The following is a 26,749-nucleotide window of genomic DNA, read 5'->3' as shown; positions in this document are numbered from 1 at the left end:
ATAAATTTGTCCAGCTGGTTATGTTGTAATATCCTCACATGCTTCCTTTTATTTTCCAGCCTGAAGAGAAGTGCCAGTCAGAGGTAGGAGCACATCCTCTTTGACAAGCAGAAATGCCACAGTGCATTGTCTGTCCTGCTGTTTCATTTCTCCTTGCTGTGATGCTCTAAAGTGCTCTCTTGAAACCCTCAGATTCGCAAGCTGCGCAGAGAACTGGATGCATCCCAGGAAAAAGTGTCAGCTCTGACAACTCAGCTGACAGCTAATGTGAGTACATTGACCTGGAATGCATTTAATGCAACAATTACCACCCAGCTTCTTGAAGTGACAAAAAGATTTCGTGTGTACAACATTCAGTTTGTATTACTGATGTGTTTAAAGAAATAACTGCATGCATGTGTGGGACATGTCCAAAAATAGCATCCTCTGCCCTATGAAATTATATAAATTATCTTACACTTTTCTTTAAAAAATGAGGTATAATATTAATTTGGCTTTATACCTTTGTAAGCCATCTTAAGGTCCTGAGAAGATCATTGAGGACAGGGTCTTTTTTTTTAAAACCAGTGTCTTGCTTTGACATTTGGGTGGGATGAGATACAGATAAAGATTATAACTGGTAGGAATAAAAGCTAATAGAAACTTGGACTGAAAGTTTTGCTTTTTTTGCATTATGCTTTTCTGTTGCATAAAGATGTGGCATGATAAATAATACTGGCATAAGGGGCTCTGGAAACTGATTTAAAGTTAAGCCTGAAGAACTGAGATACCTGACTTTTTGTCAGTGTAGGCAATACTTCTGCTTGTTCCTTTCAGGAATTTGAGGGATAAGTAATTTAAGACACTCAGGAAAAAAAAATACTTGCAATCCAGGAGGTGTTGAGGCAATACTGCATGACCCTGAGCAAGTTTATTTGTGTGTTCTGTGCTGCAAGTCACACATGGCAGAATCTGCAACACAGAAGCTTGCAAGGAAAATAAGCAATTCTAGAGTAAATAAGCTGGAGATGAATAGCAGATCAGATCATCCTGACATCCTGGTTTATGGGAATGAGTAAACATCAGAACCTGTGCTGCTTAAAGGGGATTTCCCTGTCCCATCAGCTCAGGAGAGATTCAAGGGGAAATCTGTGCTGTCCACTCCAGGCATCACAGTGCTTCATCCAGCTTGGAAATGGGGCCAGAAACTAGGAACACAGTTATTGCAGAGAAGTTACATAAAAGGGCTTTGGCTGAATGAAACCACTTAGTTACTGTCCCAAGAGCAAAAGAAAACAGTTTAAACATCTTTCAAAAGTTAAGTCTTGTATTTGCCTTTCAAATACAAAGGGGTTGGATACAGGAATTGGTTTTCCCCCAGAAGATTCTTTTACTTGTGGGAAAGCAGGACCAGATTTTCTTGCATAGGTTTTTAATGATGTTGTTAAATAACCCAGCTTGTGTCCTTCAAACAAAGAGCTTGTCAGCTGAGCAGCTCCTTTGGCTCTGCTGTGGCTTTATTGCATTCTCCTTGCCAGGTTCAGGGTCACTGGGCTGGTGCTCAGCACAGGCTGCTGGCCCAGCTGCTCTGCATCTGCCCAACAATTCCTGTGTGGTTACTGCCACTCTCTTTGTGGGGAACGGTTTTTAGTGTACACTCCTCCTGTATGCTTTTGTTTAGATTGGGGTCATTTGGGGTTTTGTGGGTTTTTCTTGTGGGCCTTTCTCAGAAAAAAAAACAAAACTAACAAAGCATATAATAGATTATTTTGATAATATTCCATTTTTGCTTAGTTCACTTTGCTAGAACTTTACAGTGTTTTATTCATGCAATTTAAACTCCATAGACTTGAGGCTGCCCCTGATCTCCCTGGTCTGTCCATAAATCGGCAGCAGAGATGTTGCTATAACTGTCCCAGTATTAAATTTCAGTCTTTAGCCACCTCTTTCCAGAGAACATCCTTTTTCCATGTAAAAGGCAAGGTCTGTTCCCAAAAAGATTGAGACTTATAAATGCTATTAGTTAAGACACTTGGACATTTCCTTTAGATATGATTCCTTTTAAAAAAGGCACTTAAAACTTTGACAATTCAAATTAATCTCTTCAGTTTACAGGTTTTTTCCTGAGTTTCCTTGCATAGACACTGCAGTTGTTGGTGCTTCTCAAGCTATCAAGGGCATGAATTTGAAAACATTTTGCTCCCACTATAGAAAATGAAGATTACATTTTTTTCCTTAGCTCACTGAATGATTTGAAGATAGGAATAACTGCAAGATCCAGTTTTGAAAGAGCAACTGGTTTTTAAGGCTCAGGTCAAAGCATTAAGGGTTTGTATCTGTTACTAATCCATGCACTCCTGCTTGCCCATTTATTTTTTGCTTTTGAAAAGTATTGCTGAGGATCCCTGAATATCAGCTTTGTTGTTCCCTGTTCATCCTCCCCAACAGAAGCTGTGCACTCTGTGTTTTTAAAATAAATATTTAGATTTTCCTACGTGTGTAGTGTTAGGTTTTGAATTACTTTTTGCCATTTTCTCACAGCCTCAGCTCTGCTTATTTTCATAGGGGCTGATGGGAATGAGAGCTGCACATCCCCATGTTATTGTACTGCTCATGTTTGTTTTCATTGTGAATGTGAGAACAGTTATTTAGGATAAGTCAACTGTGTGCTGCTGCTGAATGAGTCTGGAATAGCTCTGTGAAAGGTTTTGCTATTCTGTATTTTTTAGGTGAGAAAATATCTCTTTCTGCTTGGAAAGATTTCACCATTTTACTTGTCGTTGTGCGTGTAGAATTATTTTTAATAGATAAATGAAGCTATTTTTTAATGGTTAGTGTAGATTATTATGGCTAATGAGACAAATACATATTGAAATACACCTGTGATCAGTTATGTATACATATGAATACCTAGAAAACAGTGCCATGTAGAAATACAGTTTCTTACATTCTTTTCCATCTTCCCAATCTACTTTTCCTTCCTTTTGCTTCTCAGTCATTTTCAATTCCTAACTGATGTCTTTCATGTAATGGACACTGTGTTCTCCATGCTTCTTGGGAGAAGAATGTAGAATCTTTTTCTAAAAAAGCACTTTTTTTTTTTCTTTCCTTGGGAAAGGAAAAGAGGGTAATTGGCCAAGCAGCAGGAATTTTGGATGATATGCAGCAAGCTGACCTTGGCTGGAAGCAAGGTGTGCTCAGATAGTGGAGAAGTCTTGGAGTTAGATGCAGGTGCATCATCTGGCAAAGCATCTGTTCCTCTGGTGGGATAAACACAGTGAGAACCTCCACCCCTGTGGCTGCCAACATCTTTTTGCCTTAAATATCCACAAAGGAGAATACTGATTTAGCTGGAGGGAAATTTCTGCCTGACTCTTCTCCGTACACAAACTGTTTTATTGCTGGCAAGCATTTCCATAATGTGCGCTCTACTCATTTGCCCTTTTCTAAGCTGTGTTGTTTTCTCTGCACCACTTACACAACAAATAATGCCATGCACTGGGTGGCCTGATTAAATACCTGCAGAAATACTCCTTCCTGGGGGAAGAGAACTGACTCCTCCTGTGTGGTTTGATTTCAGGCTCACCTGGTGGCAGCGTTTGAGCAGAGCCTGGGGAACATGACCATCCGACTGCAGAGCCTGACCATGACAGCAGAGCAAAAGGCAAGCTCCAGAAGCATTTGGAAACCCTAATTTCTGTTTCCAGCATTGTTGCCCATGCTTCTTCTGTAGTTGTGTGGGGGGAAAAGTCACAAACATAAGTCAATTTGACTTAGCTCCCTCATTTGTGGTGACAGAGTAAAATGTGAAAAATAGTTTGTATAAAACACTCATTTTCTGCACTGGGTTTTTGTGGCAACTGATCAGGTTATTCCTATTGCTTGTTGCTTTGGACACAGGTCTTCAGCATTGCATATTTCTGTAATATTTTCCATCCCAATGCATCCATACATGGGCATGTTTGAAAGAAACACCAAGAAAAATACTTACAAGACTGGCAGCATTGTGTTTTTGGACAGTATGCTTGAATAGACATTATTTCTGCATTATACAATACATGCATTTTTTTGGTATCATAATACCTAAGCTGTTTTGCACCCTGCTGAGGGTGTGCTTCCCCAGGTATCCCAAACCTTATTTTCACCTCCTTGTACATATATATTCCATAAAGTCACTATGAACTATCAAAGCTTAGATGGAAAAGCAGCTTATTTGGTGTTCTTCTCCCGTGCACTGTCATATGGTTTTTTTTCCCTTATTCAAGGACTCGGAACTGAATGAGTTAAGGAAGACAATTGAACTCCTGAAGAAACAAAATGCTGCTGCTCAGGCTGCCATCAATGGAGTCATCAACACCCCTGAGCTCAACTGCAAAGGTGAGAGACAAGCACCACATACAGAGGCTCCAGGGCTCTGGGTAATACTGATGTAACCATCAGAGTTACCCAGAGACCAGAGTAACCCACTAATTTACACTGTCATAAATTGCTGAAGGAAAGGTTTGAAGCATCTCCGATTTTAATGTCATCACAAGAAACAAGGATTTGAAATCCACAATCCATCCATTGGGACGAGGGCTTGTCAGAGTGCTGGTGTCCCAAAATGCAGCTTCAGGATTGCGTTATTGAAGCCATTGATCACATTTCCTAGCTAATTGTGACTGCCTGCATTGCTGCCCAGGCCCTGGAGCTGCCCAGCCCGCAGACCTGCGGATCCGGAGGCAGCACTCCTCAGACAGCGTGTCCAGCATCAACAGTGCCACCAGCCACTCCAGCGTGGGCAGCAACATCGACAGCGACTCCAAGAAAAAGAAGAGGAAGAACTGGGTGAGTAGGTTGTAGGAGACCGTGTGAGGTTTTTGTGAAATTGTCAGGACATGCACGGTGTGACGGTGTTCACAGGGGTCTGAGGATGAGGGAAGAGACGAGGATCTGACTCTGTGTTTCAGAAGGCTGATTTATTATTTTATTGTATATATTATATTAAAACTATACTGAAAGAACAGAAGAAAGGATTTCATCAGAAGGCCAGCTAAGAATAGAAAAAGAAGGAATGATGATAAAGGTTTGAGGTTCAGAGAGTCTGAGCCAGGTGACTGTGATTGGCCATTAATTAGAAACAACCACATGAGCCCAATCACAGATGCACCTGTTGCATTCCACAGCAGCAGATAACCATTGTTCACATTTTGTTCCTGAGGCCTCTCAGCTTCTCAGGAGACAAAATCCTAAGGAGAGGATTTTCATAAAAGATGTCTGCAACAGCACAGTGAAATGCAGCTCCTTCCTGCCTCGTGCAGCAGGTTAGCACAAGGACTATGCCCTGCTTAAATCCTGGGTAAACTCTCCTGTGAAGGCTTTACTGAGTTGTAAGTGATGTCTGTCCTTGTGCTGACTCTGCATAGGATTGAATTTTAGCTTGACAGTTGTAAAAGATCAGGTCTGGCTAATAGGGTGTCCAGTCTCTTAAGGAAAATGTGACATCTGTCATTAAAGGAAAACAAACATAAGAGAAGATCATTCTTGTGGCTTTTCTTTTGTTTTTATCTTGTAGGGCTTTCTTATAAGTGAACATATTAAACAGTTAAAAACTCTTTGTCCAGAATTAACTTGGACTGCTAAGAAAAATATAAAAATACTTATCTTTAAAAATTTTTCATGATGGACATCTCTTTTGGAAGTTTTTGCATTACTTACCTGTCCTTTCCCGTTTTTCCCTCTTTGCTCATCACGTACTATGTACAAGGTACCCTGTACTGGAGGAAAGGTACATTATCTTCAACTCCATTTTCAATTAGACCATAACTGCCTTAGTGACCTAGTCTGATTGTAGTCTGGACTGAAGTCCCTAGATCCTTTATTGTAGTCAGTAAAACAATCCACCCCTTTCTTCCCACTGGATTTAAATCTCCCTGGATCTCTTGGGTGTACAGATAAATCTGTAGAGATGCAAAATGTGGTTAGAGCTGGTAAAAGCTATTTGCTCAGTATTCTCTCAGAAATGTTGATGAAACTCCTGAACTGTAAGAAAGAGCTTCCTGAACAAGTTCTTGTTTTTATTTCTCTCTTATCTCAGAGGTTTCATTGTGGTATCTCTTGGTATTGCCAGCTGCTTCACAGAAGAAGCATTTCCACTCTGCCCCTTAAATAATTGGTAGAATGGAAACAACATCTTGTCCAAATCCTTCTTGTACTGTGCATTAGTATATAGACAAAATAAATTGCTGTATCTTGTAAATTTCTAGCAACCCTTAGTTTGTGACACAAAACTTTTGTAGTCATTAAGCCTTGGTTAAGATGAACACTCTTTAAAATTCTTGTTTAGCTTCTATTTTTTGTTACTGTAACCTAGTGAATATGGTCTTACATCAGCCCACATTTCTCACTCATCAGATAACTATTTTTGAAGAAGATTAAGGGAACATGCTTTTCATTATAAAGTCATATAAATAAAGTTTTCATGAAGTAGAAGAAACAGGACAGTATTTTTGTGTTGTTATTAAAACTGAGTGCATCATTGCTGTGAAATGAAGATTGGAAATTAAAACACTACAACAAAGAATATGTGAATTGAATCTGATTCACACATTCTTTATTCCACCAGTGCTGAGGGAGCTCTCAGCCAAGCTCTTTGTGTTCTGTGTAGAAGCAATGCAGATGTCCATTCAGAGCTGAAACGTCAAAGTTTCAGCATTTCTCATTGTGGGAATCTTTGTCTAGCTTAAAAACTGTTCTCAGCTCATATTAAGCCAGCCTGTGTACGTATGCAGATTTTGCAATGGCATTAAAGGTGTACATGGAGTATCCTGAGTGGGAGGGGAACCACGAGGATCATCAAGTCCAGACCTTGATTCCCTGGGGGTTTAACTTTTAGGGCTCCCTAAAAGTGAAACTATATCTAAGAACATTGTCCAAATGCTTCTTGAACACTACCTGTTGAATTGTAACTTTGGGGTCACAGCAGTTTATAATGATTTGAACATTAATTCTTGTTTGGAAAATGGCAGTCACATTCCTAAAGGTTATTTTAGTTGCAGGTAGGTAGAGAAGTTGAACTTTTTTCATGTGGTGAAATACCTGTTCCTGCAAGGAAAAATACATATTAACTTGACTCTTAGCCAAAGCACTCTGCCTGAGCTAAGGAGAAAATGTAATTTAAATAGTTAAAGAGTTTGGCTCTGGTGTCTTCCTCAGGTAATGCAAAACAATGGCTGTATGTGGTTTGAGACACCTGGTTTTGGAAAATACAGGGTTCTGGTTTTAAAGCAACTGTCTTTGTTAATCATTGGTCGTGTTTGTCTCAGAAACCCAAAACTTCCTTTATCAGTGGCTTTATCTGTTAAAACATGTCTTTTTTCCTTCCCCCACTTCCTTTTGCTTGCACTTCTCGCGGCAGGTCAATGAGGTAAGGAGGACCTTCTTTAAACTCCACAGCTAACCCCCATTGACACCACTAACCCTCCAGCACCATTAACCTGGCCTGGGCCCGTGCCAGCACAGCTGCAGGCTGTCACCACGCTGCTGCAAAGCTTGCTGCACTCAACAGAGCTTGCTGTCATGTAGCTCTTAAAAAATAGGAAGCATCCATAGCCACTCCTATTGACCTTATTAATCTGATAAAATAGTTAAGGAAAAAAAAGCTTTTTTTTCACCCATGTTACTGTGTATGTGAGTATGGCTGTAGCATCTGGAGTATTTGCATGTTGAAAGTTTTTACTCTGTGGCTTTTTTTGCCTGGTTTCACTCTTAATGATGGACCTGCTGCTGTGGTCTTTTGTTTTTGTTCCAGTTACGCAGCTCCTTCAAGCAAGCTTTTGGGAAAAAGAAATCTCCCAAGTCAGCATCTTCTCATTCAGACATTGAGGAGATGACTGATTCCTCCTTACCTTCCTCACCAAAGCTACCACACCACAACACCACTGTTTCAACACCTCTGCTGAGAGCTTCCCATTCCAACTCCCTGTAAGTGATTTTTTTGTAATTTTTAGACAGAAGACAACATGAAAAGCATCTTGTTGCATTGGGAGAGGAAAGGCAGAGGACAGAAATGCTGAATTCATGTGTTTAGAGATTTAGAGATGCACGAGCTGACTCCCAACCCAGTACCTTTCCATTAGTGTCCAGGAAGCCAAAAATCATTGCGTCAGTACTAAAGTGTAAATATTTCATTGGGTTGCTCTCTCAGCAGAATGTACTGAGTATCAAGGATATTTATAACCAGGGTGACCTTGAGGTGCCAAATTAATTGGATCTCTTGCTGTTAATTAAACAAACCAGGTGAAATCTGGGATTTGGTTTCTCGTGTCTAAACACAGCACGTACTGTATTCATCTGCCATGATAAGTTCCCAGTTTTATTGACAAATTCAGATAAAGGAAAGGAAATCAAACACTGTGGGTTAGTGATACAGGTGAACTCATCTGACTGCTTGTGCCTGGTGGATGGAGATGACCCACTCCTCTTTCCTTCTGTAGCTTCCCAGCCACCTGTGCCTGGTCCTTTCCATGGCCACCTGTGAAATACAGTTCAACAATTCCCTTTCCAGGCTGTTTTCAGTGTGAACTCACATTTTAGAATGTACATGGGAAATTTAGTGAAGCAGCTTTTATGTGAATTTCATCAGTAGCTTTGTCACTTGAGCAGGATAAATAAATACAGAAAGCTGTAGCAGGCAGTATTGTGAAAGCTGTAATTAGCAGACAGCCTCCTGGCCTTGGGAGGTCGTGCAGAGCTTCCAGCCTGATCTCAGAACAAATGCATTGGAGTAGTTCCCCTGCACTTGTTTTCACATGAAGAAGTGAAAACAATAGCAATAGTTTCCAGCTGTATAACAGTGATGAAATGTCAGTAGCAGGAGATAATCCCCCATGATTTTTGTTTCAAAGCTTCCTCTGTCTCCTGAGCCTAACTCAGAGTGTTTCTGGTGACTACAGCAAGTTGTGATTTACAGCTCTCAGCCCAGCAAATTGTCAAATGATGATCCCATCTGTCATCAGCCAAAATGCTGTGTGGGTACATCTCACCTTGCTATGGAAGCCAAAATGATAAACATGAACAAAGAGTAAATATGTGAACTGGGGAAAGCATAGAGCACAAGTAAAACTGGTGTGTCTTGGCTTATTGGCTTGTTGGTGGGGAAAACATCTCTCATGAAACTGATTTAGGGAGAGACATGTTGGGTAAAATCTCCCTTAAAGCGTGCAGCTGTGTGGTTGATCTTTATACACATACAGTTACAAATGTGCTGAAATGTTGTTACTCACTCAGTTTTGGTTTTGGTTTTTTTTTGTGGGCAGAGGGAAGAAAAATGCCACCAAATTTTTTTTTAAGCGTAAATTCTTTAAAGCAAGCAGGAATTTATCATGCTTGAATAGGTGTAGAATTCCAAAGCCCTCCAGAGCAGTTCAGGGAAACCCAGCTGTGCACACCTGGTGAGCTTTAAATCTGTCTGTGAACTCATCAATCTCCAACCAACTGCTGTTAAGTGCCTGCACCCCCTTAATTTATTTAGATTCTGGCTTCAGAAGTTTTCCTTTATAGCAGCTACTGTAAAAAAAAATGAAGACTATCCAATAGTAGGTGATTTCAGAGAATTCTGTTTCAGATGCTGATTAAAAAATTAAGCCTCAGACATCTTTGTTTCATCAGACTCTAAAGTTTCCATGGCCTGTTTAATATCTGACTTACGGCATCACTAATTCAATAAGCCAAAACTGCTACCTGCTTCAAGCAGAATAAAAAGAATGACTCCTCTTCTGCTAATAAATCCTGGAGAAGCAGCAGAGGGCCAAAACTGTGCCAGAACTGCTACCCTGCTTCGAGCAGAATAAAAGCAACTCCTCTTGTGCTGCTGAATCCTGGAGGAGCAGCAGCAGGAGAGGAAGGTGTGTGTGTGTGTGTTGGTGTCGTGCAGCATTTCGGAGTGCACGGACAGCGAGGCCGAGACGGTGCTGCAGCTGCGCAACGAGCTGCGCGACAAGGAGATGAAGCTGACCGACATCCGCCTGGAGGCGCTCAGCTCTGCCCACCAGCTGGACCAGCTGCGCGAGGCCATGAACAGGATGCAGGTGAGGAGTAGCCCCCACGTCCTGCAGCCTGTGCCGGGGTTAAACCTTCCCTGAAAGTCAGCTTGAAAGCCTGACATCGCTGCCCTGGGCGGCGGCTGTTCCAGCCCCAAGACAGGGTTTTGGGGACAGCATTTTGGGGGCAGTGTTTTGGGGACAGCATTGTGTTGGCTGTCAAAATCACAGGATCACAGAATAACGAGGTTGGAAGAGATCTCTAAGATCATAGAGTCCAACCTGTGCCCTAGCACTCAACCAGACTATAGCACCAAGTGCCGTGTCCAGGCTTTTTTTAAACACATCCAGAGATGGTGATTCTACAACCTCCCTGGGTAGAGCATTCCAGTATTTTATTATTCTTTCAGTGAAAAACTTTTTCCTAATATCCAACCTATCCCTTCCCTGCTGTAGCTTGAGCCTGTGTCCTCTGGTTCTGTCAGACCAACCCCACCTGTCTGCAGCCTCCCTTCAGGAAGGTGTAGAGAGCAATAAGGTCACCTCTGAGCCTCCTCTTCTCCAGGCTGAGCTGTCTCAGCTCCCTCAGGGGTTCCTCACAGGGTTTGTGTTCCCAGCCCCTCACCAGCCTCGTTGCCTCCTCTGGATGTGCTCGAGCATCTCAACATCCCTCCCAAACCGAGGGCCCAGAGCTGGGCACAGCACTCCAAGTGTGCCCTCACCAGTGCCCAGCACAGGGGCAGAGTGACCTCCCTGCTCCTGCTGGCCACACCATTCCTGATCCAGGCCAGGATGTTTCCATGCTCTCTGCCTTGAGGTCATTGCATTTCAGTGTTAGTGAATTCCCGCATGCTGAGGTATTTTAGGATACTTTGAAGAGTTTCACAGAACAGACATTTTAATAATTAAAATCCTTCATTAAAATATGATGGAAACAGCCTTTCTGCTAAACTGCCATTTATTCTTAAGTTACTTATGTTGCTGTCTTATAATTGCATTTTCACTTTGCCTTGTCTCTTCCAGAGCGAGATTGAGAAGCTGAAAGCAGAGAACGATCGGCTGAAGTCTGAAAACCACGGCAGCTGCAGCAGGGCTCAGTCTCAGGTTTCCATCTCCTCCTCTCCCAGACACTCCGTGGGTCTCTCTCAACACAGCCTGAACCTCACGGAGTCAACCAGTCTCGGTGAGCTTAATGAGGGGTGCTGGGACAGGTTTCATCCTGCGCTTGGAAGGCTTGGGTTGGTTAGCCATGGAAAAATGAGAGCGTGAGGATTATTCACAGCTGAGGTGTGGAAATATGCCACGAGCTGGCACAGAGCCCTCTTTTAAATATCATCGTAGGTCTGCTACACCCTCGGTCAGAGGCGTCCAATTATGACCTCAGCTCTGAAAAGTCCTGTTTAAAGCCATTTAATGGTGCACATTTGCCAGGGGATATATCATAGGAAGGAAAATACAGAGTAACTGGCTAATAATTTTCAATGACCTTCCCTTTTTGAGAGGGATATGTGGCGGGGAAGGCAGTCAGCCTGGTTCTTGTGTTTTACCTCGGGGCATGTGAAGCCCAGGCGTGTTGTGTTTGACTGCAATAAACCAGAACAGTCCCCATTGTAAGTGAGCTCCAGCTGTGAGGCTGCTGATGTTTCCTGCCCACAGACATGCTCCTGGATGACCCTGGAGATGGCTCTGCCCGGAAGGAGGGAGGCAGGCACGTCAAAATAGTCGTCAGCTTCCAGGACGAGATGAAATGGAAGGAGGTGGGTTGTGTTTCATCCCCAGCTTTGGAATGTAGGTGACTGCAGAATGTGTGAGGGAACTCAAGTTTGCAGAGGACTTTCAAGGTTTTTCTCAGGAAACTGGTTCATTTGTGTGTTGATGGTGATAGAGAAGGCACTTGGCCACCTCCAGCTTCCCTGGAGCTGCTGAGAGGGACCAAAATGCCAGAAGCACCAATCTTATGGAAGAACTTAACAAATCCAAACTGGGAGAGCTATACCATATCATTCTAGTTTAAGTTGTCCCCTCTGGCACAAGTGCCCTGTTTAGAATGACATCTTTCAGATGTTTTCCATGCACAAGTACATGAAAGAATCCTAAATACCCAAATAAATTGCAAATAATGTAAAGTTGCATCTTGTCTCGTGTGTTTAACATGCTTGAATGTATTACACAGTCCTTGACAAGCAATGGCCTTGCCACCTCACATTTTTGAGCACCTGTAAAAGTGTGTTTAAGAAGTAACTTCATGTCTTCCTGAGGGATGGGCAAAAATCTGGATGATCAGAAATAAAATGGACTCAGCAGCTCTTTCCATTAAATACTTATTTTACATTAATTATTATAACCCTGGATAAACAGTAAAACTGCTGCTGATTGAATGCAATCACAGCAAGTTTTAGTAAACTTCAAATCTTATGATAGAAATTAGTTTTCTCTTCAATTAATGTTTCACAGTGAATGTAGCTGTAGAAAAACAGAAGAATTATATTTATTCTGATTTCTATTATCTGCCTTAAAAATCCCTTACAAAATGCAAAATTCTGTGATACATCAAATATGGAATATAAATATAAAGTTTCTTTCTGTGTTACTAGAGCCATGTATACAGTACAGCCATGTATAGTTTGTCTATATATATAGGTTTCTGTGCCTACAGCAGAATTTCTGAAAATAAATAGGATAAACCTAGCAAATGTAATATCTTTGATTGTGAAGTCATGGAAGAATGTACTTGACATCTACTTTTCTGTCTAGAATATTCCTAAGAGACTTTCTGTCTCTTTGCTAAACTGTAATCCTCTCAGAGATTTTGTAATTGTTCATGAATTGATTAATAAATACCTTTAACTTAACATCACAGCCACCTGAGTATTGTTTAGATTTGTGACTCCAACACTGTAGAAAACGTTTATCATGTGAAAAGAGTTCCATATGCCATTCAGAATTCACCATATAGAGCAGTAAGGATGCACCATCATTGAGAAGCAAAAGGGGAGGGGGCAGGGAAGCCAGCACTTTAATTCCATTAACCACACTTGTCTGACAGAGTTATCCCTGTGCCTTTAGGACTCCAGGCCTCGCTCCTTCCTCATAGGCTGCATTGGAGTCAGTGGGAAGACCAAGTGGGATGTGCTGGACGGGGTTGTGAGGCGCCTGTTCAAGGTCAGTGCTACAAAACCTGTGAGCTCCAGGGGTTCTGGTGGTGCCAGGCTGTGCTGAGCTGTGTGCATTGAGCACTGTCCCAGCAGAGAGCAGGCCCCAGAGCTGCCTGACTGAGGTCCCCTGGCCCAGAGCTGGCTTTGTCCCCGAGCAAGGCACTCCTATCCGGGTAGCTCAGTCCCTCTTGGGGACAGAGTGCCCAAACACCCAGGCTGCTCGTAGCCACTGCTGCCTTAGCAAGCTCAGTGGATTTCAGCTCTTCAGTGATTCTCAGCTCTCTTAGGATTCCAGCTCCTGCTTGCTAAGGCTCCTGTGGGCTAGGGGGAGAAGCAGACACGAGAGAGGAGAAGAAGAGGTCCTGGTGATTCCACAGCGATTGTTTATGGAGGGGTCTGTGAAGGGTTCCAGTGATGGCTCTTATTCTGCCAAATGGGATAAACCAGCCCCTTTTTATAGGGTATAGGGGGATCCAAACTTATCCAATAGTAGTGGTTAGCGGAAAATGACCTATGGGGTTACAGAGATAAGCTAGGGTCCAAAACGCAGAATACAGGAGCTAATTTCTCTATCCCATCATGACCCAGCAATTCCTACTGTTAAGTCTCAGCCCTCCACGGAGCCTTAGACAATTCTGTGGGGTCTGCTGCCCTGACCTCGTGTGTCCCTTTGCCCCCCCAGGAGTACATCATCCACGTGGATCCCTTGAGCCAGCTGGGGCTGAACTCAGACAGCGTTGTGGGCTACAGCATCGGGGAAATCAGGCGCACCAGCAGCGCCGAGACCCCCGAGCTGCTGCCCTGTGGCTACCTGGTGGGGGACAACAACACCATCTCAGTCACCATCAAAGGTAAGCTTGCCTGACCTGCCTGCTGGGCTTCTCTCTGTTCAGTTTTACCAGTCAGGAAACTCAGAGGAGTGGAGAATTTTTATTGCGCTGCTTTTTCCTGTTCCTACCGTTTATTTACTTCCTGCTGTTCTCATTTGATAAAGTCAGCACTTGGGGCATGCTAAGTCTGTAATTTCAGCAAGTTTTCAACCTGTAACTCTAGGGAAAATTACACAGATCTTCAGTTGTCCTGGAGGAGACCTCACATCACACAGGATGCAGTGGAGCTGTTTGAGCAGCAAAGTGCTTTCCAAATGAGTCAAGCCTCAAAATTTCATTGGCTCTTTGTCACAGCTATAGTTATTATTTCCTTCATGCAGGATTAAAAAAAAAAAAAATAGATCTTGACTCATTTGCTTGATTAGTCTTACTGAAGGGTCCCTCCTTAAGTACCAGGAAGGAGGGAGCCCAAATTTTATTAAACTCCGTAAAATCCGGATTTCTCAAAGTGTATGGTTTTTAGAATTCCCATTGATTTTATTCTGTAAGACTGATAAAAATTTAGTATTTGTGTTTCTCCTTTCATTTCTCAGGGAAGAACTTTTTCATGAAAACTATGCTGTGAAACTTCAGTTCGGGGTAAAACCCTCAACTGCTGCATTTTGAACATATATCAGTTTGCTCAAAGTTAGACCCGTGAAATCTGCAGACAGATGGTATTTGAGAGCAGTGCCAAACATTCTTCAGATCAACTTTGAAATTTGACTGAAAGCAGATTTTTGAATCTTGGTGTAAAAACCAGGTTTCCTTGTATAGCAAAGCAGTGGGCAGGAAGACAAAATAAACTGTGAAATACATCAATTTACTGAGGCTTGACATGAACCCAGGATATTCTACTTATATAAAATGCATTGTCCAGTCATAAACTGAAATATTGCATAAGGTCTAACTGTGTCTGTAAAGCTGCAGTTTGAGTTTATATTTAACTTGCACTGACTTGACATGTGCCTTGAAGGTTCACAAGTGATAACACTTTTCAATAAAATAGAAATGTGTTTAATCAATTTATGGAAAATCACTTACATATACCTTTGAGATATAAAGCTGCCTATATAAATATTTAATATTCCAAGTAACCACTGAGGTGCAAACATTCCTCTGGGTGATCTGCCAGCTTCCCTTCCTGCTGTTTATTTTGAAGCACTGTGTATTTTCCCTAAGCCAATTCTGCCTAAAGTGACTGCTGACATGGCATAAATGCTTATCAGTACGAGTTTTCTGTTAGAGGAGATAACTATCAGCATACAGAGGAGGGGTTTAATTACAAGCATTTGGGAAAGTAGGGGGAGTTGATGATAGCTGGGTTTGGGTTTTTTTTGTCTAGTGATCCAAAAGTAAACAGGTACATTCAGGGTGAATGCGTGGTGAAATGCTGTAAAATGGATGGCTTGTGCATGAAAAGTGTAGCCTGGAATCCTTTGGTGTGGCAGCTCCCAAAGGGCCTCAGGGATGCAGATGAAGATTTAAAGAGGCTGGAGGGGGATCCAGGCTAAGGCCAGGGGTCACCCCTGCACTTGTGTCCAGCTTTATGTGTGTGACCATGCTCACAGGGGTCTGAGGATGAGGGCAGAGATGAGGATCTGACTCCATGTTTCAGAAGGCTTGATTTATTATTTTATGATATATATTATATTAAAACTATGCTAAAAGAATAGAAGAAAGGATTTCATCAGAAGGCCAGCTAAGAATAGAAAAGGAAGGAATGATAACAAAGATAACAGCTGACTGTGATTGATTAGAAACATTAATTAGAAACAACCAAATGAGACCAATCACAGCTGCACCTGTTGCATTCCACAGCAGCAGATAATCAATGTTTACATTTTGTTCCTGAGGCCTCTCAGCTTCTCAGGAGGAAAAATCCTAAAGAAAGGCTTTTCCATAAAAGATGTCTGTGACATCTGTGTGCCTCTCTCAACCATGAGGGACACTGGGCTGGGGAAGGGGTTTAGCTCTGAGGTGAAGAGCAGCTTGCTGAGGTCCATTGGATGAGAGCTGGAAATGCCCTGAGCGAGGCTGTGTCCCTGCTGCAGGTGTCTGTGAGAACAGCCTGGACGGGCTGGTGTTCGAGTCGCTGATCCCCAAGGCCATCCTGCAGCGCTACGTGTCCCTGCTGATGGAGCACAGGAGGATCATCCTGTCAGGCCCCAGTGGCACGGGCAAAACCTACCTGGCCAACAGGCTGTCTGAGTACATGGTGCTCAGGGAGGGCAGGGAGCTGGCCGAGGGCATCATCGCCACCTTCAACGTGGACCACAAATCCAGCAAGGTGAGCGCGCACAAACCCTCCCACACTGCTCACAATGAGAGACCTTTCCTAGCCTGGCATTTTGAACCCTGCTTCACTTTCAAAGCATGATGTTTGTCCTGAAGGAAGCAATACTCAAAGGTTTTCAGATTCACTTGATTATGGGTCTGGAACAGCAGGCTTGCAGGTGTGTATTTAAACACCTAAAGGTGTCGTGACTTTCAAGTGTTTAAGGAGCCTGAGAATTGCCCTGGAAGTTGAACACCTGCAGAAAATTCCCAGAGACTTAAGCAATCCCTATTGCATGTGGGCACTTTTCCCAGAACCCTGAAATGCATCTGCAGGCTGTCAGGAGGTTCTGCAGCTGCAGGTATCAGCACTGTAATCGTGTGCTGGGTTGGAGGGGCTGTTGTGCAGACACATTCCTGGGCAGGTAAGGCGTGTCTCTGCTGTTTTATGTGCTGCTGGTTTTGATGAATATACTTCCAGTGATCATCTAGATTAAAGAAAAGGAAAAAAATACAAATCTGAGTATTTGATGGCCTTAGGCGTATTTTCCTCTGGAGGAAAGGGATGGTTGAAATTGTGGTTATATGCCACTGGTATGATTTCAGACATGCTTTAAAGCTGCTGAGAGCATTTCAACCACTCATCAGCAGCACCAAAAGCTCATCCTTCATTCCAGCATTGCTGAAGGCATCCAGATTTGGCCTGTGATGAGGGATGGTTTGTTCCAGATTAATTTTGTCGTCTGTATTTAGATGGAAAAACAGTTGCAAGATGATACAACAAATCTAGCTGGAATGCAGAGTTTGGTTTGCAATGGGGAGAGTTGATCAAGTTCCTGAAAAGAAACAAAAATATGTTTCAGACCTCTTAGGTCTGACATTGATGAATAAAAAACACAAGCTAAATTACAAAATATTACCTCTCTTTAAGCCCTTATCTCACACAGGATTTCTGGCACAGTCTCTGAGTCTTCAGCATAACCTACAAAAGAGAAAGAAAACCATATCTTGGGTTTTCTCCTAGAAAATGAGAAATTGTTAATGAGAAACATGATTTGTTAGATGTCAGACTCTTTTGCTTTAGATTTTGTTACCAGGCTTATTTATCTTAATTGATTTTTTTAAGAAATGTGAAGAAAAAAAAAGTTTTTTGCTTCTTTTCTTTGTATGTGGTATGCAGGAACTCCGGCAGTACCTGTCCAACCTGGCAGACCAGTGCAACAGTGAAAATAATGCTGTGGATATGCCTCTTGTCATCATTTTGGATAATTTACACCATGTTAGCTCCCTAGGAGAGATCTTTAATGGGCTCCTGAACTGCAAGTACCACAAATGGTAAAGAAACAGTGTCAGAACACATTTCAAATGTTAATCCTGTACTCAGAGCACGCTTCTGCAAAATCCAATCACACAAAAACAAAGTCTACATTGATTTAGTAATGTGGAGGAAGATGACCAGGTTGTCCATATTGTGGACAGTGCTTCAGAGGGATCTTTTTCCTTCATAGCATTATCTGTTTTTCTGAAATAAGTAATTTAAAAGTAAGCATTTGCTTCATGATGTAGACCATTAGTAGTTAAATCCCATTTGTGGTGGAAGATCCTGTTTTGGGACTTCTGGTTTGCTTCCAGAATTTGGTGTTCACAGAATCTCAGTAGAGAATTTGGTGATAAGTAACTACAAAACCTTCTTTGACAAAAGAATTTTGAATAACTTTTTTTAATATTCATGTTTTACTTAAAACTTGTTTTTCGAAGTTCACAAGTTTGATTTGCTCGATTTTTTTCTCCCAATAGTCCGTATATTATTGGAACAATGAACCAAGCCACCTCCTCCACACCTAATCTTCAACTTCACCATAATTTCAGGTACTGTTTATTCATGTTTCTCATTTATGTTTGTGGGTTGGCAGAGAAGTAATGGCTACTGAGTCATTTGAAATTGTTCTTATCAGCTGAAATAGCAATGTGAGAGAGAAATGCCATTTATTCCTCGTTGCTGCCCTGACATGTTCAGCTTGGTTATGGTGCTGTCATTAAAGGAACTGGGTTCATGAAACTTTTATTTTATCCAGGATTGTTAAGATATTTGATTTTCTACCAGATTTTCAGTAAGACAATATTTAGGCAAAGCAGATTATTGAGAAATGAGCTGAAACAATGCACAATAAAAATTGGCTCATCTAGTGAAATATTCCAAAGTAACTTTTGCTGAAAAACATGTATGACTGGAATAGCCCATTCTGATCCTGATAATCTGGAAATAAGAAGAGAAATGTAGTCAGGAATAGTTACCCTCAGTAGCATGGAAGAGAAATAAAGTGCATGTCTGGTGTTGTGCCATAGATGGGTGCTGTGTGCAAACCACACTGAGCCAGTCAAGGGCTTTCTCGGCCGCTTCCTGAGGAGAAAACTGATTGAAACAGAGATCAGTGGCAGGATGAGGAATGCAGAGCTGGTGAAGATTATTGATTGGATTCCCAAGGTCTGGCAACATCTGAACAAATTCTTGGAGGCTCACAGCTCCTCTGATGTTACTATTGGTAAGTACTGTGCCCAGGCATATGTGAATATATGTATTTTATTTCCTTGTGTACTTCCTTGTGCTGTGTCACATAAAAAAGGCTTTCTTTAAAACCCAGCTTTTAGATGTCATCACCCTATTTTTGATGCTTACTGTGCTTGTGATTTGAGTGTAATCTCTGCATTTCCCTCTCCAGGTCCACGGCTCTTCCTTTCGTGTCCCATAGATGTAGATGGTTCTAGAGTTTGGTTCACTGACTTGTGGAACTACTCCATCATTCCATATCTTCTGGAGGCAGTAAGAGAAGGGCTGCAGGTGAGCAGGCAAAGGGGAAAATCATAGGTCTAGAATGGCATCTGTTCAGAAGGCAGCAAAACTCGATGGTGGCAACATTTTCTGTAGATACAGCCTTGCATGTTGAATATCTGCATGTCTATGCAAATGTAACCAGAGTTGTCAGTAATTTCAGGCAGAATGAGTCTCTTCAAGCACTTTTGAAGTAGAGAGTGGAAGAAGTGATTAGATGCCAAACTGCTGATGTTTGCAGTGGGGGGAGTTGGATGTACAAATGCCTTTCAATACTGAGTTCCAAAAGCACACCTTCATATTATCCTGTGCATCACAGAAATAGGCTTATCATCATGAACTGTGTTACAAAGGATTTTCCTTTGGAAATCAAATCTCTCAGCATAGGAACAAAGCTTTGCACAGAGAGAATGTGTACAGGAGCAGTATCAGTAACATTTTGTTTACTTCTCAGTATTTAAGATGATTTTTTTAGTAGATTCCTTCATAATTCTTTCAGAGGATGAGGTGAAATCATCGTTGATTGTGACTCAATTACTAAACACAGATAATCTGGCAATTTAAGATAGTTTTTGGTGTCCCTATGACTATGAAATTTGTTGGAATCAGGAGGAGGGTTCAGCAGAAAATTGCTGTAGACTTGCCATTTAGATAGGGGGGAAAAAAGAGGTTTCTTAATAACCAGCTCTTTGTTCACAGAATAAGCCCAGCAGCACCTACTTGAAAATACAGTTTAGAACTAATCTTTTACTAATGGCTTCTTAAAAAATTGTGAAACACATTAATTCTCCCAAGTTTTGGGTACAATTTGGGCAGCTGCCATTTGAAATTTGCCAGTACTTGGAGACCTCATTCTTTTTGGGACAGTTGTGGTAGACTCTTTGCCATAAGGAAAACAACAGGTCCTGGAATACAAAACACACTCGGGAACTTTGCTAGAAATAGAACAGGAGAACCATTTTACATGAAACTTGTTTTAAAGGAAGGTAATGGGAGCCAGGAACCTTTCCAACCTAAAACAAGAAAATGTAGAGCAGGTGGTTTTGCTTGCTCTTGAAATGGGGAGAACTGATACTCACAGTAATGATGGGCTCCTTGTACTGGGTTTTGGAGCTCTCATATCATTGATCAATACTTGTGGAAAGTATTGAAAAATTGGTAGTGGAAGTGGAGAGGGAGTAATTGATAAAACCATCCTTTTGCTTCCTTGTTCTGCCCAGTACCTCCATCTTTTCCAGGTGTGAGGACTTCAGTTTCCCACTGTGCTTTAGATTCTTTATAGCCTTCAGCCCCATTACCCCAAATTGCACTAATTCATCCCTATTTAAATAATTTCTCTTTTGTTTGGTTGATGGATAAGAAGATGCACTTTAGTACTTGAAGAGTAGCCAGAGTGGCGCTAATGAACAAGCTAGTGCTGGAAAGGTGGGTTTCATCTGGGGCTGTTTTCCTCACCCCACAAAGACTCCTCTGAGCACATCTTCTTTCCTGAAATTGCCTCCTAGAAAGGAAAGGTGGACTCCTAATTTTGCTCTGATCTCTGTGCATCTGCTCTCAGCTATTTTTGTATTTCTGTTTCTCATTTAGAGAATTATTTTGGGTCAAATACAAACAAACCAAATGAATCCTTACAATAATTGCTCCCATGGGAGCTGGCTTGTTTTGTTCTTCAAAACAGGGATGTGGAAATTAGAAGGTTGTATAAAACCCAAGTTCTTCCTGCTTGGTGTATCAGTACAGAATGCAGCACCAGCAGAAAGAGGACACAGAGTCCCTGTGGCTTCCTGCACTGTCACTCATACTCCAGTGATTTTTCTTTCGTGCTTTGTGGGGCAACCTGTTCCATCCTTGTCCCAAGACTTGCTCCCTGGAAAATGTGCCACTGGGAGGGGTGGACAGACCTGGTTGCCATGGTTGGTGAGGCATTTATCTCTCCTGAGCTCAGATCCACTCAGATCAGTTTTGCAGGAGAAAAGATGTGAAAAATACATAATCCTCACCACTTTATGATACAAATGAGATGTGTCATTGTAAATTTGAGAACAAGGTTGAAGTAGGAAATCTGGCTGGCCCCACCTTGCAGCTACAGGGAAGGTAAAGTAGCAGGGCTGAGGGATGAAGGGTCTGTTTCAGATTGCCTGGCACCATCTGCTGGAGCCTCCTGCCTCACAGCACACCACGGGCTGGTGCTCACAGCACTTCAATACTTTGTGCATGCAGAATCTAAACCCACAAAAAACATACCATGGAGAAATAGCATTGAGGAAAGTGAGATAGTCCTAGATCCATCTGAGAACTGGGGAATTTCTTTGCTAGGCCTTTGTTTTTACAGGAAGGGGACAATGACAAAATGTCAGAGACAAGCAGCAGTTGCTGAAGGATGTTGATGGTGATATTTATAAAGTGGAAATAAATGTTTTAAAGCCACTTGTAGTTGTATTTATGCTTTTGGAAGTCATGAAGCATTCAAAAGAATGTGTTGTCTAGCTAAGACAAATAGAATAGAACAGGGAGGATACGTTGGGATTATTCAGTAGTACAGTCTGTTCCATCCAGAAAAAAGTTTTTGAAGCAGAGCTTGCCTGCTTAGGAACTTGAGCATGGACAAATGCTGCTGGTGCTTTTCCTTGGTTGAACACAAAAAAAATCTGATGGAAAACTTTATGCCTTGACATCCACCATTCTTGGCCTGGTGACAGATCTCATGTTTCCCCTTCCACATTCCATGGGTGGCAGTTTGTAAGGCAGCTCCCGGTGCAAGCCAGATGTCAGCACTGATGGCTTCTTTAGTGTGCTGAGGTTGTTTAAGCTGACTTAATTAGGTGATGTAATGTTCAGGCATTTCTTCCTGCAGCTGGTGCCAAGAGAAGGAAGGGCACTGCAGTCTTGGAGAAGGTGGTCAGCTCCTTCCAAAGCAGTGCCATGACAAAGGGCTTGGTGTGTGTTTAGGGAAGGGAAACTCTCACATTCAGTCCTGCTTGCCAAGTGTTTCCTGCAGCACAGGAACCGTGGCACGTTCATTGTGGTCAGGTAGCAGTGGCTGAGATGGTTGGAACGTCTGACACGGCTTTGTGCCCTTTCAGCTGTATGGGAGGAGAGCGCCCTGGGAGGACCCTGCCAAGTGGGTCATGGACACGTACCCCTGGGCAGCCAGCCCCCAGCACCACGAGTGGCCCCCCCTGCTCCAGCTCAGGCCCGAGGACGTGGGCTTCGACGGCTACTCCGTGTCCCGGGAGGGCTCCGCCAGCAAGCAGGTTCCAGTGAGTGATGCTGAGGGAGATCCTCTGGTAAGCTCCCATTCCTGAGCAGCAGAGCTCTTTCCTTTGCCTTGTTTCTAGGGAAATCCCAGTAAATCAGTCAGTCCCTCTGTTCTGAGTCTCAGTGTTGCTGCCCCTGCTCATTCCTCCCTTTCCTTCCTTGCCCACTGGCAAAGCCAACGCCGCTGTAGCTGTCGTGTGCAGTTAATGTTGTTCCTGCCTCAAAGTACAAATAATCATGAACTTCCTTGGCTCTGCAGATGAACATGCTGATGAGACTCCAGGAGGCAGCCAACTACTCCAGTCCCCAGAGCTACGACAGCGACTCCAACAGCAACAGCCACCACGATGACATCCTGGATTCCTCCCTGGAGTCCACGCTGTGATCTCCCTCAGGCAGAAGCTGTTTCCTCTTGGCAAGAGCCCTGATCACAGACTGATGAAAAGAACACCTTCCTGGGCTGGGATCTCAGTATTAAGAGCTGCAAGAACAAGACACTTGGAGCAATCTTGAACCTGGGTGCAGGCAACCCAAGTGACCTTTTTATTGTTTTTCTTTTGACGATGATGAGAACTGCACTACTCCTTTGTTTCCTTCTTTTTAGTTGCTGTAAGCTCTTATGCCTAAGATCCTGAAGATGTTAAAAATAATGATCATTACCAAGTTGAAGGGACTGGGGTGAGGGGCAGTTTCACAGCTGTGAAGCAAGCAGCTTAGTGCCATGTACTGTCTGGAAAGAGAGAGGAGAGGGAATATTTGCCTATGCTGCTTCTGACCAAACACATTTACGTGAGGGCTGGACTTTTACCAGTCAGCTTTGTGGGTTAAACTCAGCTTCATATAGTTCTGGTGCTATAACAATATCTACAAATTGCCTCCTAGTAATACTCAATGAAGGCAAAGCTGCAAAACAGGGAAGCTTGAATAAATATTAAAAAAAGAGAAAAGGAAAAAAAAACTAAAACAAAAATCGCTGCTCTCCTTGCCAGTCTGAAACCTTGGTTTTCTTTCATTGTGTGTTTATAAAGATTATATATATAAATAGGAATATATAAAAATATGTATACAGTCTGAAAAAATCAGGTTTTTTTCAAACACTGTGTAGCAATCAATCCTGCTACAAATGAAAAATCAGGTAGCCTTTTGCTAGTCAGGGCCCAATTCTCTTCCCACTCAGATCCACACCACCAGCTGGGCTGACCTCTGTGGTGTTTACACCCCACTGACCCACGCTGAGGAGAGGGGGCTTCCCTCCTCACAGGGGCCAGTGGCAGGGCTGTGCCCATGGAGCCCCACAGCTCCAGGGACCCTTGGCAGTGCACAGGCACGTGAGCTCTGTACGCACACAGGGGTGAGCTGCACCCTGCCAAGGGGTGAGTCAGACTTTCAGTTTTTAATTCTTGCCATGAAATGTGACAGCTGTTTTTAGAAAACTTTGGGTTTTGTTCAGAGGTTTCATTCCAATCAGCACAACCATAAGGGGGTTAATTAAAATTCAGCTCTGTGGCAGTTCCAGTGCTACTCTGGCAACAAGACTTCCATTAATTTTCTTTTTAATTGCAAAGTTAAAAAAAAAATAGCATTTCAGCAGTATTCAGGTCTGGAAATAAAAAGATAAGGTACTGAGTACTGTGTCCTTTGAGTTTAGCTGTGCCATGCTTTTGAGTTGTGGCAGAGCTGTGAACCTGCTTTGGTGTCCCCTCCTCTGTGACGCACACACGCACACGATCAGTGTTGAGGCTTGTACCTGTGCTGGGAACCACAACACTCCCTCCCAAAGAGCTGCACTTTCCCGTGACACCATCCTCCCCAGCACAGCAGCTGTACCTCAGCCAACCCCCACTGCTCAGGAGGGGTCTGTGCGAGCCTTTCCAGCTCTCCTCTGGTGCTGACTTCTAAAAGCGATGCCTTATTTTGTACTAATTGTGTTTGATTAAATTAGTGCTGTATATTATGGGATTTTATTTAAAGAAACAGGGCTAAAGTCATCTCTTGAAATATCATAAGTTGCTGTGAATATTGTTTGTATGAGATACTAGAATTTGTTTTAATGTGACAAAAAAGGAGGGAAATGAGATAACGTTTCAGGTTCATATCAATCCCCAGCTAACAAATCACTGAAGAGCTGTTTTATCCACGCAGAAGGGACAAAGAAGCTTTTCAGCTCTAAAAGATTACAGGAATATGCTGGTTTTTCAATGTACAGAAAGAAATCTTACTACAAACACTTTGTCAATAGCTTGTGGGTTTAAAGGACCATAACAAACAAGTTCATGCTTCTGTGGCTCAGCTCGAGAGGATGGTTTTATTATACCTCATGACTTTCTGTAATATAACTGTACTTTGTCTTACTAAGCTGGTCTTGAATCTGCTCCTGTTACAACTTTTAAGTGCTGATAACTTTTTTTTTTTTAAAGAAAAATATTGTAAAAGGAAAAATTTAAATATTTTAATGATGGGGGGGAAGAGCTTGGTGTTGTTACTGTTTTAACCTTATGAACTCTGATTTCATTATTTCACTGAATGGAATAACAAAGGTTACTCAGCCAGTTTTCCTAATCCAGTTCTTGGTACTGTAAAAAATGGGTTAGATCTGTATGGAGTCAAATCCATAGCATGCTGATGATGAGTTTGAGAGAAGTTAATTTTCCCAGTAGTCTTGACAATTCTGCTTCCCAGCACTGACTTTACCTGCTACTACTGTGAATTTTGGTACCTAATCCCCCAACTGAATCCATGCAGACAGAGCATGTGCCTGTCAAAAAACCCAGTTGCAGGGCTAGGGCTTTAAATGGACTTAATATCCTAGAAAATGTCTCGGTTGACCTTTAACTGAGTGCTGAAAGACAAGTTTAAAGTAGTGTTTTATTTGTGGGGAACGGGGTATTTTTTTTGTCATGTTTAATCCTGTGCTTAAGCTCAGGAAGAAATTTCTATTATCTCTTCTTTTTTTATTGACACTAGCTTGGCTTAAAGTGAGAGAGGCAATTTTGGATAGGCTAGTCATTCTGAGCATCACAATATTCCATGTCTTTTCTGAAACTTCGGGAAGCAGGGTTACCTGTTGTGCACACGTCTTAGTTTTTATCAGGACTTTTCATAGATTAACTCTTTCTTTAGGTGGCTTTCTTCTCATTTAAGGCTTTTTCAAAACACTTCCTTTTTTTATTTTTTTTCCTTCCTTTTTTCTCCTCCTTACAAAGTTGGCTTGTTTAAAAAAAATATCAACGAGAAATGCAAGATTCTATGCAACATTCGTGTTGAGTTATAAATTGAGAGAATAAACCATTTTCTTTCCTTCAGAACTGCCAAGAATGATACAGGCCATAAATGAGATGTGGTTTATTTGGGAAAGGGGAGGGAGGGGGTTGGTTAGCCTTTTTGTACATTTTGAAAGAAGCAAACTTGATATTTCATTGTTGATGCTTAACTTCGATATTATGTGTATGAAATCTTGTCTAAATGTGGCAATTTTCTTTCAAGAAAAAAATAATATACAAAAACAAAGCAAAAAAATCTTTGTTGATATTAAATGGAAGGTTGCTGTTTTGATCTAGTCGTTTCCAGTGGAACAGTTTATGAAATATGTTCTATAAGATGTACATTTTTTCATTGTAACATAGAAATGTAAATATTTGATTAAAAGTGCTGCATTTTGATGAATTTTTTCTAGCCATTTTTAAAGAGAAAACTAGGAATTGAGTATTTTGTGTACGTTTATGATGTTTTCCATTTGCTCCTCTCCCTATTTAATTTTCAGTTCTCATTTAGGATTGGAATTTGTGAATGGTCTGTTTGAGATCATGCCTCCCCTTTCTCACTCTCCCTGTTTCTACCCCTTCCCCACCCCGTGTCATGGAGAATAAAGCTGATGATTGTACCAGTCTTAAATTATTCATGATTCAATAAAATTGATGCTTATTTATTCAGATTTGTGGCTTCCCAGAACTTTTTATCCCTTCCTAATCCCCATTTTATAATTTTTCATTTGCGGATCATGGGGTTGGTTCACTCCTTTGGTTTTGTTGGCTTTATTGAGTGAGATTTATCTTTATTGCCAAGAGCCCTCACCTGTCCATCCAGTCCAGCCTGGAATGTTCCCAGGGCATCTCCCACCCCTCTGCACAACCTGCACATTCCACACAGTATTCCCATTTTCTCTTCACCCATTTGATAGAGATGTTATGGTTGTACAGTAATGAATATGTAGGAAACTATTATCCTCCTGACAAATAAATACTCTGACTACAAAAATCAAAGGTAAAAGTTCTCTATTCAAAAAGGATAAATGCAAAGACCTCTGCATTTAAAATCTAGGGACTTTGGGTTGTTTTTTCCTGGAGAATTACTTCTTCATATTTA

At 42.0% G+C, this 26,749-nt stretch overlaps 1 protein-coding gene across 5 annotated transcripts in view; it reads left to right on the top strand.

Moving 5' to 3' along the window:
* The window catches only part of NAV2 (neuron navigator 2), a 203,526-nt gene extending 177,208 nt beyond the window's left edge, over positions 1-26,318 (top strand). For all 5 annotated transcript variants that reach the window (XM_063158172.1, XM_063158176.1, XM_063158175.1 and 2 more), the window contains 18 exons: positions 60-83; positions 193-267; positions 3,560-3,643; positions 4,245-4,356; positions 4,661-4,806; positions 7,769-7,941; positions 9,893-10,046; positions 11,022-11,181; positions 11,655-11,755; positions 13,065-13,160; positions 13,836-14,004; positions 16,077-16,312; positions 17,480-17,634; positions 18,097-18,168; positions 18,646-18,842; positions 19,020-19,138; positions 22,213-22,416; positions 22,647-26,318. In XM_063158172.1, the coding sequence (XP_063014242.1) occupies positions 60-83; positions 193-267; positions 3,560-3,643; positions 4,245-4,356; positions 4,661-4,806; positions 7,769-7,941; positions 9,893-10,046; positions 11,022-11,181; positions 11,655-11,755; positions 13,065-13,160; positions 13,836-14,004; positions 16,077-16,312; positions 17,480-17,634; positions 18,097-18,168; positions 18,646-18,842; positions 19,020-19,138; positions 22,213-22,416; positions 22,647-22,772 (2,403 nt within the window). In that variant the 3' untranslated portion in view covers positions 22,773-26,318. The remainder of the gene's footprint in view (positions 1-59; positions 84-192; positions 268-3,559; positions 3,644-4,244; positions 4,357-4,660; positions 4,807-7,768; positions 7,942-9,892; positions 10,047-11,021; positions 11,182-11,654; positions 11,756-13,064; positions 13,161-13,835; positions 14,005-16,076; positions 16,313-17,479; positions 17,635-18,096; positions 18,169-18,645; positions 18,843-19,019; positions 19,139-22,212; positions 22,417-22,646) is intronic.
* The last annotated feature ends 431 nt before the right edge of the window (positions 26,319-26,749 follow it).

This window comes from Melospiza melodia, chromosome 6 (assembly GCF_035770615.1).
Source record: "Melospiza melodia melodia isolate bMelMel2 chromosome 6, bMelMel2.pri, whole genome shotgun sequence".
NCBI classification, from domain to species: Eukaryota; Metazoa; Chordata; class Aves; order Passeriformes; family Passerellidae; genus Melospiza; species Melospiza melodia.
Note: the sequence above shows the minus strand (reverse complement) of the source record. Positions and strands in the feature narration are given on the sequence as shown.